Source organism: Perna viridis, chromosome 5, assembly GCF_037379345.1.
Source record: "Perna viridis isolate PV_CMFRI_1.1 ecotype Kerala chromosome 5, ASM3737934v1, whole genome shotgun sequence".
Lineage (NCBI taxonomy): Eukaryota > Metazoa > Mollusca > Bivalvia > Mytilida > Mytilidae > Perna > Perna viridis.
The window spans coordinates 17,548,071-17,565,361 of record NC_142449.1 but is presented as its reverse complement, the minus strand read 5'-3'; the positions used below and the strand labels follow the sequence as shown (position 1 = coordinate 17,565,361).

At 32.2% G+C, this 17,291-nt stretch overlaps 1 protein-coding gene across 1 annotated transcript; it reads left to right on the top strand.

Moving 5' to 3' along the window:
• The first annotated feature begins 14,234 nt into the window (after window positions 1-14,234).
• Window positions 14,235-17,001, top strand: LOC148616327 (uncharacterized). The gene is made up of 2 exons (XM_088581597.1): window positions 14,235-14,315; window positions 15,725-17,001. Exons 1-2 carry the CDS (start codon window positions 14,281-14,283, stop codon window positions 16,875-16,877), a joined length of 1,188 nt encoding a protein of 395 aa, XP_088437723.1. The 5' UTR covers window positions 14,235-14,280; the 3' UTR covers window positions 16,878-17,001.
• The last annotated feature ends 290 nt before the right edge of the window (window positions 17,002-17,291 follow it).

Sequence of the window (17,291 nt, the reverse complement as noted above, 5' to 3'; positions counted from 1 at the left end):
CCGTTTGTTGAAAAACGCGTCCACCACACTGGACAAATATGCTGTCGATTAAAAATTCCAGCATTGTGTAGATATCTGTATTTTTGGAAGATGATTTGGAATTATTTCTTACAGAGTATGAGCAATCTCTACCAAGAACTATACATTTGTATCTAGGTGTATCATCTTTTTTTTGAAAAGCGACGATGTATAATGTTTTTAAGTCGGGATTTTAACTGAGTATGGGGAATAGAAGTATACGATGTTGAAAAATCAAGTTTTAATGCTATTATATTCAGATAATAGTCTTGAACTGATTGTCTCCAACAGATCTTTCGAATTTCTTAGGATCTACATTGAATTAATACCACTACGGGAGTAACAAATGTTGTGGTAGGACCGCAGACCTTCTTTGACAGCTGTGAATATAGAAGTTAAAAGTTTTGAAAGAGGTTTGGTGGAACATTTTGCAGATCCAACTATGAAACGTTGTTTGTATGGATTCTTGTGGAGTTTATGAATCCAGTACATAAACGGTAAATCACAATCATCGTCCTTGGTAGAGAGACCAAAAGAGGATAGCACAGATTTATGGTTTTCCACAATCTCTTCTTTGGAGAGTGTGGTAGCAGTATAGGTCTTATCACTGCTATAATTTTGCAAATGTATAATTTATCATTGGAAAGCCTACATATTTTAATTTTTGACATTTTGTTTAAAATGTCATAGTAAGCAGAAAGTAAAATGTGGCTTTGCATATAACCCTTGTTCATAGGAGATAAAAATTATAAAGAATGCACTGTAGAATTCAAAATTAAGGGCGATAACTCTGTAAACGACACTAAAATACAATAAAAACTATTGAATTTTCCATGTGGATTATCTCATTTATACATTTCACCATAAGACCTATAAAACAACTGAATACCAAAAATAAAGACTGATTCTTAAATACCAATGAACAAAGTTTCATATAAAAGATATGAAACTTTATTCATTGGTATTTAATAACTCTACTTCCTGTTTGATTCACATATAAATTCAATACAAATTTGCAAAACAAAAAATGATACAATTTTCCGAAGAACCAGTTTTGATAAAAAAAAATCTAATTAAAGCGACCAAGACATAATGAAATCTTTTTATTCTTTTGGAGATGAATGATCAATAATGTATTCTTGATTAAGAACAAAGTCTGTTGATAGTTTTCTGTTATGTATTTTATGCCCCGTGCAGGTCCGGGTGTCAATAGAATAGGCCTGCAGCAGCGGTAAGCTTGTCGTAAAAGGCTACTAAATAGTGCTGAGAACCCTAGCCGGGGTTGGGGCGCTCTGCCCATGGAGCAACTGGGTTGTGTGTCCCAGGTGGTGGAATGATGTACCCTTGACGTGTTACATGCTGAGGTCGTCAGACTGTTGTGCGCCGTGTTGGAAGGATGCCACGTTCCTCGCACGTTAAAGAACCCTGCTGTGGTATTCGATAGGAGTAGGAACCTTTGCGGTCCGCCACAGGATGCTAAATTGTCCGACCCTACCCATCCCGTCCCCTTTCTAGTGGCAATCAATATTTGTTGACCCTATTATCCTTGTGTCCCATCCCTTTTTTTCATTCCATCATCATTTCATGTTAATTTTATCATCCATTTCATGTTCATCGCCTGAATACAGCTGAAATATTGCTGCTCGGACGTTAAACCTCAACAATCAATCAATCATATTTTGTATTTTATACATTGTTTAAATTGTCTGATCACTCGATATGATCTTTAACATCTTCAATTAAGTTTGAACTTGCCTCTGAATCATTTTGGTTTACAATTTCATTTAATTGATATATTTATATACAAAAAGGTGTTTTCGCTAATGTCTGTTTCTGGTCCAATTACTATATTTAAAATACTAAAATTTAGGGAATTATTCATATTAGTAAAAAGAAAAACTGAACCAGACATAAAAAATACATTTCACCATTAACGGATCAAATGACATCTAACAATTGTTTTCGAATATTTCTTATGAAAAAAAAGTTATATTTGTGTTTTTAATTAGTAATCGTAATTAATTTTTGATTACTTCAATATATAGCCGAAGATTGTTTTGACACAAGTTATTACAGCTAAAATGTTTAGTTAGTTTTTGACAAAAAATTCATGAAATTATGTTGTCAATAATTTTGTCGAATTTAAACATGCGTATTAATTTCCCCATTTCGCATAAATAAATCGAAAATAGGTGAATCAAGCACACATATGATTCAATTATATGTATTTTTATCCATTTCTCTGATTTACTGAGGATGTAATCAGGGTAAATTCTTGAAAATAGTAAGCTCCTTTATTCTTTTATTTTTTTAAAGCACGTTACTCATTTAAGACAAAAAATTGTAAAATAATTATTTGAAACTCAGTGCTACAAAAGTTTTGAATTACCAAAGGAACATTAAAACTGTTTCTAGAACGACTACATTATTACCGTAAAAGCGACAAAAGCGTCATTCCCGCTTGGTTTCTTATATGAATTGTACAACAAACACTCTCCATTTGTCAAAGACATACCGATTTTACATTCATAAACGAACGCAGCAGAAAACATACAAACCAGCGCACTGAAGTTTTTAGAAGTTGTGTTATTTTTTCTTCTTCATAACTTTTCTTTTGTATTACAGTTCAATTTTATATTAATCTTTACACTTACTATACATTCTATGTAATGGCGCATGAAAACCTTGGCCATCTTACATAAAACAGAATATTGCTTATTTAGCGAGGTGAGCGGTTCGGGGTCTTTATAATAACGTCCCATAACTGAAAAAAAGATATGAAAAAATAAAACACCCAACTGTAACTCTTTCCCTTGATTATTCTTAAGCAATCCCAAAAAAAATACTTATTTGCGACTTTTTGGCCTGTGACTATTCGTCCTAATATTCTCTAAAATTAAGACTGACTTTTCACCCTAACTCTTTGTCCAATGACTTTCTATGGTGACTTCCTCGAATACCAACATTTTAAATGTTACCTCTTTCTTGAATGCCAAGAAAAATATTTCAATAGATGTTTATATTATAAAAATAGGTGTTTTTATAAAAAAAAAATAAGGATTTTATAAGTATTTAAATGTTGAGATTAATTTATGAAGTTGATGAATGGAACATTTTATACCTATTTACATGGAAAACAGCAGAATATATTGAAATTGAATTCTTACAAAAATTGTAAAATTTATAATAAAATTTAATATTTTATCTTTTATTTTAAGAAATGTATAAAGTATATACAAAAATATTAAAGAAATTCAGAAATTTGATTTCAATAAACATTATTTCAAACTCTGAACTTTATCTTGATGATTTATTTCATTCTTTATCATTCTAACGTTTTAACTAATTAATATGAATATATTTATTAATTATAGTTTTTAGTTTGCTCTGTGCGCAAATAAATAATATATTTTGATTTTTTCCTTCCTTTTATGTCTCATGTGATATCAAATATACGGTATGTCCTATATTGTGGAAAGTTTCTATTTTCAGATTTACAGATTTGGTAAACATTTGGTAGTTATACCAATATAACAAAATGCACATTGTGATAACAATAAATAAATAGATAGATAGATAGATAGATAGATAGATAGATAGATAGATAGATAGATAGATAGATAGATAGATAAAAGTGGATTTCATATTTTCTTTCGGATTACATCAAATTTCCGATTTTGAATTCGTAAGTAAAGCTTCTCCGAATATTTTTTTCTTTTTGGTTACATGCTTGTAAAAATTTGTAAATGATTTAGCATTCTAAATTTTGTAGATTCATGATATAAACACTCTTCTTATATTTTCATCTTTAATTATACAAAAACAAAAACTACAGGAAAAAAATAAGTGGAACGATAATAAATTCAATCGTAAATAAAGAATAAAATAAAATAAAATAAAAAGGAAGCTGAATTCTCGTTTATTCGAGAACTTATTTTTAATTATTTATAAAAGTGGTTATTCTATGTGTATTGGAAGGGGGAACAATGTTATTGACATGACACCTATTGAAATGGTTTTATGACTTTACGATTTCCCCGTCTTTTTTAAATTTAGAAATGTCACACTTGTTCTCTGCATCGGCTAGACTGACTGTCCTTAAGACAGGAAATAAGGACGTGGTATGGTTTCCCCTGCAAAACTGACACGGGCCATTGGGGGACATAAAACAAAGTTTTAGACGAATTCCTTTATTCACACAACAGATAGAAAACTGAACACACGTAAGTTTATTTTTATTTTCTTTTAAGTGGTATTTATTTGTAAAATACGGAGCTATATATATTTGACAGTCCTACAATTCCCATTATAACTGTTATAATTGATTTATTGGTGTGTTTCATGAAATATATCTATCATTTTTATAAAATAAAATTACAAGTAAGATTTATCATAAATACATTTCATTTACGTGTCCAAATATTTATTTTAAAGATATATTAACTTACAATTAAAAAGAGGTCATAAAATGCAATTTGTTTAAGATACCTTTACGGAATATCGTCATTATTATGATGATAAAGATATTGTTTGAAGAAAAATGGCATTTATGCTAGGTTTTACAATATTTGTTAAATTCATATAGCGCTCACTGGAGCTCACCAGACGATTCTGTCACATGCGTACAGAAAGTTTTGGTAATGTGAAAAAAATCATCACCTTTCAGTCTTCAATTTTTTTTAAATATGCATTTTTGTTTAAATTAGTATGCAATCTTTTTTCATTACAGTGCAAGATTTTTTTTTATAATGAAAGATATTATATCATAATGCAAGTTTTTAATTGAAATGCATGAATCTTAGAATTATTTTAAGATTTTTTCATTAATATGTTTTTTTTTCTTATTATTTAAAAAATAACTGTCATATTTTTTTTTGTCTATTGAGAAATAACCTTAATTTTGGCGTTCACATTGGATAATCCGCGTAGCTGTTTATTCTTAATGTGAACGTCCAAAATTAAGGTTATTTTTCAATGGACACGATTTTTATTGCAGTCATTCATATAGATAAATTCTAACATTTTAAAAATTAATAAACTCGTACATCAGAAAAAAATGGTGTACATGTACATGCAGTTTTAGGTTTAGGTTTTATTTATGATTATGTAACTGTTATATTTGTTTTATTTTTTTATCAGGTTTGTTTTACCTTGAACTTATCGATTACATTGTCAGACAACGTATTCTTGCTGATTGGTGTTCGTTAAAGAGAGCAATTCCATAAAAGGGGCGTGTCCCCTAATAAAGTAATGTCCATAGAGCAATAACCTCAAGCATAAGCCAATCAGATTATCGCATTTAGCCAAAATTTATTTATTATCAAAGAATTCTTTGTTATTTTTTCATCTCCGGATATTAATATGCAATCTTTTTTTATATTTCTTTTATATTAACTTTTTTGTTCATTCATGCTATAGGAGGCACTCCGATGTTACGCCCAATTTCATTTCAATGAAAAAAGATTGCTTATCAATGAACAAATCTTGCAAATTAATAAAAAAAAAATATATATTGAAAAAAAAAAATTGAAAGGTGATGAATTTCGCAACACACCAATTACCACACCAAGAAGTCCTAAGTTTTTCTTGAACCGTAATAGTATTCAGTCCAGACACAATTTAATTCCAGATACACATCTAAATCGTTTAGCATAGCAAAAATGAAGAGTTACACACTTTCTCCTTGTCGATCACCAACTTAGCACATGAAAGTTTCAGATTTGTTTTGCTTGTAATGCAAGCATGATTTTATATTATGTTGCATAAAAAGTATTAAACATTTTTCTGTTGATTGGACGAATTACATTTTATACCAAAATTCATGCCAAAGCCGTTTTCAAAATCAACATAAGTATTAAAAAGTTTCTTTTTCTATAACGTAAAACTTCGATTTGAGAATTTGGAACAAATGAGCAGTATTACGTTAAGAACTATACATTCTGACAATGCATACCAGATATTGTATTTACGTTTTTAAAAATTGAAACTCTACAAGAAAACCAAATTGTAACAGCATGAACTCAAGTGCTATTATTGTGTATTTCAATACAGTTACAAGTCACTGTTTCGATGCTGTAATGCTGATTCATTAGAAGGAAAATTACAATAAATGATTTATTTTCATTCTTTAAAATTCTTTTTTTAGTGTTGAATTTTTTTGTCTATTAACTTAAACCATTAAGTTGAAAATAACACATTTTTTCTTAAAACAGATAGATTATGTTTAAAAAAAAATATTCATACATACACTTTTCCTTCTATGCGCATTTTCTACTAAATGTGCTACAATATCCTCTTTCCTTAATTATATATTATTTTGCTAGCAGATAAATCATTATTATGTGAAAGAATTTTTTAAAATATTCAGTTTCTCGTGACCTTGTGTAGCTGTGATTGTTTACAACCTAACAATTAAAGCCCAATTATGACGACGGATGTCACCTGAAGTCTGATAATTTCAAGCAAGCAATAATGTAGACAATGTTTTCCATTCAATCTAATCATATATCTGATGGGAGGCTGTAGATTGCCCAGTGCCCAGCTTCCAATTAACTTGCTTCTATAAATTATTCATTGAATAGTTTCTTTAAAAATTATATTCCGTAGATCTTTTCATCCTAGAACAGAGACTAATAATTACGTGTAAGAAAGCTTATTCCAATCTTATTCTTGTAATTCTGTTATACTTGAGCATCGACCTCACCTTTGAAATACTACAGGTTCAAAAAGGTATTTCTTTCGTTCAAAGTTAAACTATATGAATGGTACTTATCATCAATTGAAAGTTAACATCATGACTATGGTGGTCGTTTTATTATCCCTGGCTGTCTTCCTATGCATTTGGCGTTAGTTTGGCTAAAAGTAAGTAATCGGACGCTTAAATCTGGCACTGGTTAGGGGTTATTGGAAAATCGGCTTTCACGTTCTGTGCCTTATATGTTGATAAAATCTGCCTTTTCTTCTGAAGCAATAATTTTCAGTAAAAAGTTCCAAAATGTTCTAGTCGACCAGATTCCTTGTAGCGTTTAAAAAACAACATGAATCACATTTAAAACATTAGCATGAATAGTGTGTTTCGTTTATGTCGTAAATTTGAGTGTCAGTATAATTTGTCGACAGGCCTCCAAAATACTATTTTGTTTTCATTGTGTTTTATGTGTACCTTCGATCTATAATCTATTTTCTACATTTGTACCTCAAATAAGATATTTAAACATTAAAGTGAATAGATTTGAAGGCGAATTTCTCACTAATTTCATCAAATATTGGCTTTCTCATGCTCAAGTGTCAGTCTATGTAAGAATCAGGCAGTGGTGAAACAGGGTATGAACATTTTGAAAGTTTATTCTGAATATATTTGCAACAGCAGAACCAAGGAATCCATATCACTTTAGTAAATTGAGTCATGATTTTATTGAAATGCAAAGAAAAAATGAACATTTCAAGCACAGATAACTCTGTCAAAAACCTCATTTTTCTAACATTCTATTGAAAAAATTCTGAGCAAACTCAGTTATGCAGAGATCAAATAACGGCCTTTCCAAATAGAGAAACATATATCCTTGTGTGATATTATAATTTCAGATCGGCGGGTTTTTGACATGCATGTTAATGATTTTTCACATTTTGCCTGATTCTTAAAAAACTTACACTTTAGCTCATCGTGCTATTTAAAACACATAACTGTCACATGTGATGAATTTCTGCATGTATCTGAATGAAAGACAACCCGTTCTTAGCCAATTAAAAACGAGCATGTAAGTTGTTTAACTTGTGCTAATTTTTTATTCTAATGACCCATTTCTACACGTTCGCGTCTGGAAAATACATATGATATATATTAATTAAAATAACAATGCTGATATATGGTGAGACTATACAGTGGGTTCCACTTAATCGCATACCTGTTAATTGCATACAAACTCAAATAACAAAAACATTTTCTATTTTCTCACATTTTCTTGTGAAAAGTTAGTCTTTAATATAATATAAGAGCAAAAAAAAATTCCTCTTCATTGCATAAATATTTTTCAAAGCTTAACTAGAATGTATCTAAATGGGTAAAACAATAATACATCATTAGTGAAATACCTCAGTTTTTTCTTAAGAACTTTTACAACAATATTTTTAAGTCGCAACTTGCACTCGTAATTTTAGTACTTTACATTAGCATATGATTTGCATAATTATATATTATTACTCTAAATTAAACAGTTGATCGGTGTTTACCGTCATAGTTTCATAGTTCTACGTGTATATTTTGTTTGTACAAGGTCGGGAAGTTTACATTAAAAGATGAAATGATCGGTAAACATTGAACATTACCCAGTTACCGAATCCATCGTAACAATTGTGGAACGAAAGCATTACCCACACTTCCTGGTAACCAGATGTTTTGAATTAAAAAAAAAACATTCGGGTCATCACGGTTACGAAAGAGAAATCATACCAAAAAGGGGAACCATGACTCAAGCGGAAGTCACCCGATTTTAACGCATATCGTATTCGTTCCATGTCAGATGTTGATAGCAAGCCAAAATCAGTGGCATAGAGTATTTGACAAATACCGACTTTCAGTCTTTGATTTCTCTTCTTTTGACTAGACTCTATGACATGATAAAAGAATATGTCCCACTTAAACATAGAAAATATTAGGTGTTTTGCTTTGAAAATGATAATTTCTGTTCATTACATATTTCTGTTGGTTGCACATGTTGAAAAAACTATGATATAAGATGTATATAATTTTACCCATAGCTTATTGTCGTTGTAAAAAACTTAAATATAAATATTTGTTTGCATTCGAAGATGCGCAAAATGTTCGTCCTTTCAGCAGCAGCCTTTATCAATAAAGTAAAAAAGCGTTGCAGGGAAGAGGTGTCACCAATACCTTTCATTTTTGATGAGGAGCTTGGTAGTCTTCGTAATAATGAGTTTGACGATGATGTCAATGGGATGATAGAGAAAATTCCGACGTTTGAAAGTTGTAAAGCTGCACTCTACAGAAGCCGTTCTAAGGTGCTACCAAAGCTACTAAAAACTCAGGCTGATATAGACCTCGAAGAAAACTTCAAAAACACACCAGCCGGTGATCGCTTTCTTCTAATAGACAACACCAACAACCAACATCAGCGAATGTTAGTGTTTGCTACAGACAACAACTTGGAACTTGTGATGGCACATTTTATTCATGTCCTGGGATGTTCTATCAGCTATATACATTACATGGATTCGTTGAAAACACAGTATTCCCTTTAGTGTATGCCTTGCTACCAAATAAAACACAGGAAACATATTCAGCGTTCTTCAACTACCTTAAAAATGCCTTTGTAGCCAGGAATTTGAATTTTGCACCAGAATGCGTACTTATGGACTTTGAGACCGCCTCTAGAAATCCCATTACAACAGTATTTCCCAATGTGAGTTTGAAAGGATGTTTCTTTCACTATGCGCAATGTGTTTGGCGGAAAACTCACCTAGCCTACATGAATTTAATTACCTGTAGGTACCTGAAATACAAAATGTTGGCTAAGTGAGAAGACACCATTATAAAAAAACCTCAACAAATTGACACATTTACCTTGAATAATTATTATAGTCCCCATGGAAGAGGCCCCAATCAATTAAATAATTGCAGTAAAAACAATTGCAAAGTCTCACCTAGCCTACATGAATTTAATTACCTGTAGGTACCTGAAATACAAAATGTTGGCTAAGTGAGAAGACACCCTTGCTACCATACATTGATCTCATGTGTATGTAAGTGTATCACATCAGTATATACTATAGCAAAACAGTTTTGTTTTAATATACAGATACACCATCTGACCTCATTATTTCTAAAATTCGGCACTATTTAACTTAGTTTCTCCTCACCACTACTTACCATACATACTTGCAGTACTCGAGGTATATATTAATTGCAATATGTGTACAGGGAGACTGACACAAATGAGTTTCACATTCTGGCGCAATTTTATAAATGTATGTGGCGCAAATGATACCTCTGCGATATGTGATAGGCACAAAAGGATTTTCACTTGAAAGAATTAAAATTGTTGGCAGTTAAGAAAAACACCCTACTGAAGATGAGTCCCTAAATGCTGCACGCGTTTCGATTTTGTTCAAATCTAATAAAAATATATGGAATTTTGAACTTTAATCTTTTAAATCGCAGAATTTATAGTATATGCATCTAACTCTGAAATTAACAATGAAAGCTGACAGAATGGGAGATGAATTTACAGTAATAATGATAAAAAGAGTAAAAATAATTTGTGTAAATATTCTATACCCGGTCGGATCATAAAGAAAACGACGACACTTTCCCTGCATTGGATCGCATCAGGAGAAAATATACAGCTATAAAAATTAAAAGCCGCAGTTTTACAGATAAAGTACTTTATTGCGAAAACTGTCTTGCTTGCAAACACTGCAATATTTTATTTACAATTCATAGTTACAATACCATTTACTATTTCAGGTAATACTACAGATTAAAGCATTATGGACACATCTCCATTAACCAGTGTGACAACCTTAGGTGTAGAACCTACCACCGTTTCATCAACACCAGATAGGTCAGTTTTTTTAATTATTTTTTTATATTATTGACTTACATTCAAATATTAGCCTATCATCAAAACTTCCAATACAAAAGTGTGCCAATACGGGATTCAGCCGTCCAATAGGCTTTTACCCGTCCAATACGACAGTATTGGCCTGGTTAAAATACATATTGGCCTAGGCTAATATTAGCGTATTGGATTAGTTAGTTTGGTATAACTGCGTAAGGTTTTCCATATTGCGTAAGGTTTAGTCATATAATGCATACTGCTTTATACTCATACCGGTAGCAATTTGGATTGTCAATGAGCACAATTCAACGAACTTTCATAACTAGTAACTCGCATTTCTGGTAATGTTATTCAGTCTTCCGAATATATGCACACAAAGTAATAACCTGCTACCCTGCAAAAAAAGTCATCTATTTCAATTATTCGAACAGTTAGTAGAAAAGTAAAAACCAAAACCACTTCTTTTTCAAAATCATTGTGAATAAATCTAAACAAATGTCAAAAAAAAAGACAAACGTTTTCATTGGGTTGAATGAAAGTGTTTTTAATAATTTATGATTTTAGTCTAGATAATCTTACATTTTGTTTTGTATATACTAAAAAGGAAATGCTGAGGCAACTGTGGCCAACAACTAACCAATCATCTATTTTTTTTTAAAACCACGTACATATTACACAAATTACGTGTTGTTGGCGCATGCTTAAATAACACGCACACACACACAAGAAATAAAATTTCAAATTTGTCTTTAAAAACTCATAAAAACTCCACTTATAAGGAGGAATTATTTGCTGGAATTACCTTATGAAATTTTTCAATACAAGGGGGAAAAATAGGTGCCCACATATGTAACAATTACAGTTGAGTATTCTGTTTAAAATTTCCAAAAGAAAAATTGACCAGTTTTTTTAATATTTAGCAAAATAGAGAAAAATCTTGTAAAATATCACCAAAAAAAGGGTCTAATATCTCCAAGTCAAGGGTCTAATATCTCCAAGTCAAGGGTCTAATATCTCAAAGTCAAGGGTCTAATATCTCCAAAACAAGGGTCTAATATCTCCAAGTCAAGGGTCTAATATCTTCAAGTCAAGGGTCTAATATCTCCAAGTCAAGGGTCTAATATCTCCCAGTCAAGGGTCTAATATTTCCAAGTCAAGGATCTAATATCTCCCAGTCAAGGGTCTAATATCTCCAAAACAAGGGTCTAATATCTCCAAAACAAGGGTCTAATATCTCCAAGTCAAGGGTCTAATATCTCCCAGTCAAGGGTCTAATATCTCAAGTCAAAAGTCAAGTTTGTTGATCAATTGAAAAAAATTTAAAAAATCAAAATTTGAAATATGGCTACCCAATTTTATCTTAAAATTAGAAATATTAAAAGATCAATTACCGCAAAAAAAATATAATAAAAAAAAATACGGAAGCGTCAGTATGAGGGATGATAGATTTGGTCAGAAAATAATTGGAATATGAAAGAAACGTAACTTTTGAGCAACTTTAAAGTTTATAATGCTATTAACACAAATAGAAAGCACACCAAGAAAGGCAAAATGATAAATTTTGACTTGCTAGTAAGAAAAAATGGTGGGAAATTTTTGCAGTGCATGCATTAGACACATTTTTACATGATTATTTTTTCCTTTCACTCAGCTATACAGTGAAAGTAATTCTAACCAAATGAACTTTTCCATCGATGCACTAATATTATTAGAGGACTTGCTTATTTCTAATATGGAACTGTACTAAAAGACATTTGTGCACCACACCTGGACGTATTTTTTTAAAAGAGAATGATACGTGAAAAATCACTTATGTTTTTTGTTGTTGTTTGCTACATTTTGTATGTAGATCTGAGTTTCATTCCATGTGGGTTTTGATGTATTGCTCCTCGTAATTGTTTATTTTAATTGTTATAAGATTGTTTGGTTTGACATGAAAAACTTTCGCGATACAGTAAAATTAAACCATGTAGTATTTTTCTGAACAAATGAAAATATGCTGGTATGTCAATTAACTGCTGGTCGACCTTTGTGTACAACGTATGTTTCTGTTTTAACAAGGGAAAGAACTTTTTGAATTGATTTTTAGTTGTGTTTTCTCCACAGGGGCCAGATTTAAAATCACAGCAGAGTACTTTTATATCGCCGCATTTTTTGCGCCTGTCCCAAGTCGGGAATTTCTAGTCTCTATGTTTTGTTTCGTTTCCACGTTTAGTTTATATTGCTGGAGTATAAGGGAAAACGAGGGGGGGCTTTTTCTCTGTTCCTGTATTTAATGTTATTCCCGGACCAGTTGCAGTCTGCCCTTGTTGCATGGTTTCCCCGTCGATAATTGAAGACCCATTGGATTTTCATCCCTGTGGAGTTGTTGTCTCCTTGACAAATCCATTCTCATAACATTCCTTTGTTTAAGGAGGTAAAAAATGATCCTCTTTCATATATCTGGATCGGCTCCTGTCTTGTATTTATAGCACAAAATAATTCACATACTGAATTTTATTGAAATATTTTGTAACGATGACCGTATTATGCCCGTATTATGATGGTATTTGTACACTCAGCTTTGAATTGGATATATCTAGTTGGTTAGCTTTACCGATAAAAGCTCCTTACAGAAAAATACTCATAATCGTATATTAAATATTTCAAACTGTAATTACTCCAAAAACGTTTAAGTAAAAAATGCAAGTTAAATAAAAACAACCGAATTGTCTCTCTTTTACCACATTTATAACCTTTTCAGGTTAACTTGTCAATAAACTATGGACAACTTGGATGCCATCATGGTCCAGTGGAAAATGATCAAATGGCTAAAGTTGATGGTTAATTAATATCAAGTTAATAATCAAATTACCTTTCTCTTCATCTGACTTCAAAATCTTTTGAATGAATGTGGCCTGCAATATATATGGCTATATATTAAAAGTCTATAATAATAAATGGCACTGTTGAAAAAAACTCTTTAAGAACAATTTACCCAAGTTGGTATTCAAATATTGAAAAAGGGCGCATAACATTGATTTACCGACTATCTTGGCATTGACAAATGTACTTAATGATACTTTGTGGACACTTCTTATTTAATATGGAAGAAACATATCTAGGGAACATGTCTTGGAGATGGCGAGGTGATGAATATCATTATATCCTAAAATGCAAATCTTTCATGATGAGAGGAAAGTATATATAGATTTGAAGTTCATAATGAATTTAAACGTTCAATAAACTCTTAAATACCCCCTCCCTCCTTAAAAAAAGCTAAACTCTGCAAATTGTGTCAATTTTTTAGAATTATCTATAAGAAGATGAATTATTTCATTTAGACGTATATTCACCACACCTTAATCCACATCTTTTTTTTGTTGTTCCTTATCATTGTATTTAACTCTCTTACTTTTTTGTACGTTTGTTATTTGTTTCAGTCTTTGTTCATAAACAGTTGTATGTTAAAATATGCATGTTTTTGTGTATACCAATGCTTTTACATAGGTTTAGCAGAATAAAGGATATATATGATAAAATGTACATCGAGTATAATTAGCTCCAAACGAACAGCAAGATTTTTATTCCGAATATTTGTTTCAGTTCTGGAGACCAGTCACCGTACCCCCTCCACACACCAGAGGTCTACAGTTCTGGAGAGCAACCTCAGTATCACCTCCTCACTCCAGAGTTATACAGTTACATGGGAACCTACACCGGACAACACACACCTACTAGGTAAGTTAATATAGTGAGAAAATATTACATTACAATATATATTTTTTTGAATTGCAGAAAAAACCTTTGTTGTTTTGTTTATCGGGGTTATGCATTTGTGCCGATTTGCATGTAACTTCCACTTGCGCCTATTATTTATTTTTCATTACAGTTGAATAATTTAATTCAGATATTTCATTTCATTAATCAATAACAATAGATACCTCTTCCGTTTGCCAGTTATGTACATATATTTTTTTTATTTCATGTATGTAAATGTTGCCCCCTACTCACTACGAAGATGAAGTAAGATTTGTTTTAACAAAGTAAGTCAGAAACCCCCCATCTAAACGCACTTAATCTGTGAATGAAGCACTAAAATCTCTTTAATAAAGCATTGAGATATCAAAAAACACTTATTAACCTTATTGAAGATCTTTTGGAGGCCTCTGAAAGTATTTACTATTTTGTATTTAGGTTATACGCTGGGGCATTTTTTACGTTTCATCATATTCGTTTTTTTGTATTGCTCGTCTCAGTGTGCATTTTATTCTGTGTTGCGACAATAAAGTTTCCTATTAATAGGAACATAGATTTAACTAACTGAACTGTATATTACCCCTGTTTAATTGGCAGCAAAGAATTTACAATTTTAATTACTTTTGAATATTACAAAAAAGGCAGGTACGAATCAAAATGATCCCACAACTTCTTCGAAAAGGTAAAGATTTTCAAATGAATAAATAAATAATTAAAACAAAATTTTAATTTATGAAAAGGACAAACGAAAGCAGCAAAAATTTAAACTAAAAGTAAAAAAAAGTTGAAACTTTTCTTAATGCGCAGTTTAGTTCGTTATTGTGATACTTGACAAATGATTTAGAAAAAATGAAAATACTCGTACATCATTGATATTACCCGTACATCGTTGATAATACTCGTACATCATTGATAACTTAAATTCAAAATAGTTACTATTTTCTTTTACATTTTGTACCTCACCTTTTTTTCGAAAAAGAACAAAAACTGCGTTACTGATGTCCAATTACATACCTAGTGGTCTATCTTCTAGTATTCTCTTACGTCACTGATTGAGTATTCGTTGCGTGTTCTGATCCTAAATGACGTCGTGAAGAGAAGTTATGAAACGACCATAGTGATACTATGTCAGGTCTGCGTTTGAGGATATCTGGTTTCCTCCTAAGCCTATGAACACAGAAAACGTGTCAGTCAATTCAACATTCATTTCAAACATTTGCATAAAACTATAAAAAAAACTATAAAAAAACTATAAAAAATGAGTCTCATTTAAATACGCTTTTGATTTCGCTTATCTTTTGACGGACAGATTTTTTGTATACGCTAATTAGTTCGCATGGTTACTTTAAAACCTGTTTTGAAAGTTATAATTCTACAATCTTTTCTTACAGGCCTGCCGCACTTCGGAACCTGACGTCCAAAGGTCGAAAGTCCAGCAAGCAACGTGTCTACCAGAGATACCCAAAACCACCATACTCCTATGTTGGTATGATCATCACAGCAATAGAGACCAGCCCAGATAAAGGTCTAACCTTAGCTGAGCTCAACGACCGTCTGATGACCATGTTCGAGTTTTTCCGTGGCAACTACCAGGGTTGGAGGGACTCCGTCCGTCACACACTGTCCAGCAGTCCATGTTTCATTCGTACTGAAGCAAGGCGCGAGGGTACCTCCGTATGGGTAACAGATAAATCAAAGGCTTCAGCAAATATCTTCAAACGTCAGGACACTAAGGTAGCAAAAGACGAAGAGTGGGCTCCAACTTTACATGAGCAACTCAACATTCCAGAGATAATCCTACCACAGAAGTCTCCAAACCTCCACTTCAGTATCGATAATATCCTGACCAACATAGACCAGCAAGGAAAAGACTCATCTCACGACTACAGAACTACCCTCAGTCCAGCCTATGACTCACCTGTCTTCACCACCAAAAGCATCCATCTCAGACGTAATGCTAGACAAAACCAGTCATCTACCCACAATCAGTTGACAAAGTTGATAGCAGAACAGTCCGCAGCATGGGGTATCTGTCAAGAACAAGCCATAGAGAACCTTAGTTTCCTCTGTAAGTCCATGCCGCTGCCAGAATCCACCAACAGTCTCAAGCACTCGCTTCACCAGAGTATCTACACAACACCCAGTCACTTAAGTCCGTCTACCCAGACAACAAATTCACCAGAAAGTACTTACTCACCGTCAGTGGCGGAAGCATACTCACCAGCGACATCCACTAGTACTCACTCACCTTCAACAGATCAGCAACCATACTCACCCTTACTTCAACCCTACTCACCAGTGACTCCAACAACTATGCAATCCTCTCCTTATAGCTACTTCTACGATCAGAACTACTACTACGACGCATCGTACTACACCCCAGATTACAACTCTTACTGTTACCCCGGCTACTTACACTGCACAGATTACCAGTGGTACCAGTCATCCACTATCCCTGCTCCGGATACAACGTCAACCAAGCCACTCGACCTTTCGGCCAACTCGTCTACCTCTACTCTGTCACTGTCGCCGACACAGCTATAAAGTAGTTCAGATCGACTTTTCTTGAATACACTTGTATTAACGAACATTGCAGAATAACTATATATAGCTGCGAAACCAAGGACATTTATCTTTTGAGCAAGCTTGTTATTAGCCGCACATGTGACACTTTTAACTTTGTTACAAACGTATCAGTATGCTACATGAATTACATGAGACATTAACATATACAAGATGCTTACAGCACATTTGTTATCTATGATATTTATTAATGATGTTTTCTATGTGGATACTAAAATAAATCATATATTCATTAAAAGCTTTACTTCGATTTTTATTTCTGGATTTTTAAACAATTCTTAAACTGATAAAAAACAATGCTCAGATCGGCAAAAGAAAGGTTTTAAAACTATACTGCTAAATATTAAAACCGTTTTATTCCATGCACGAATGCTA

Coding starts and splice junctions, on each gene's coding strand:
- LOC148616327 (XM_088581597.1), top strand. CDS start 14,281: ATGGGAACCTACACCGGACAACACACACCTACTAG. Junction 14,316..15,724: donor GGACAACACACACCTACTAG/GTAAGTTAATAT, acceptor CTTTTCTTACAG/GCCTGCCGCACTTCGGAACC.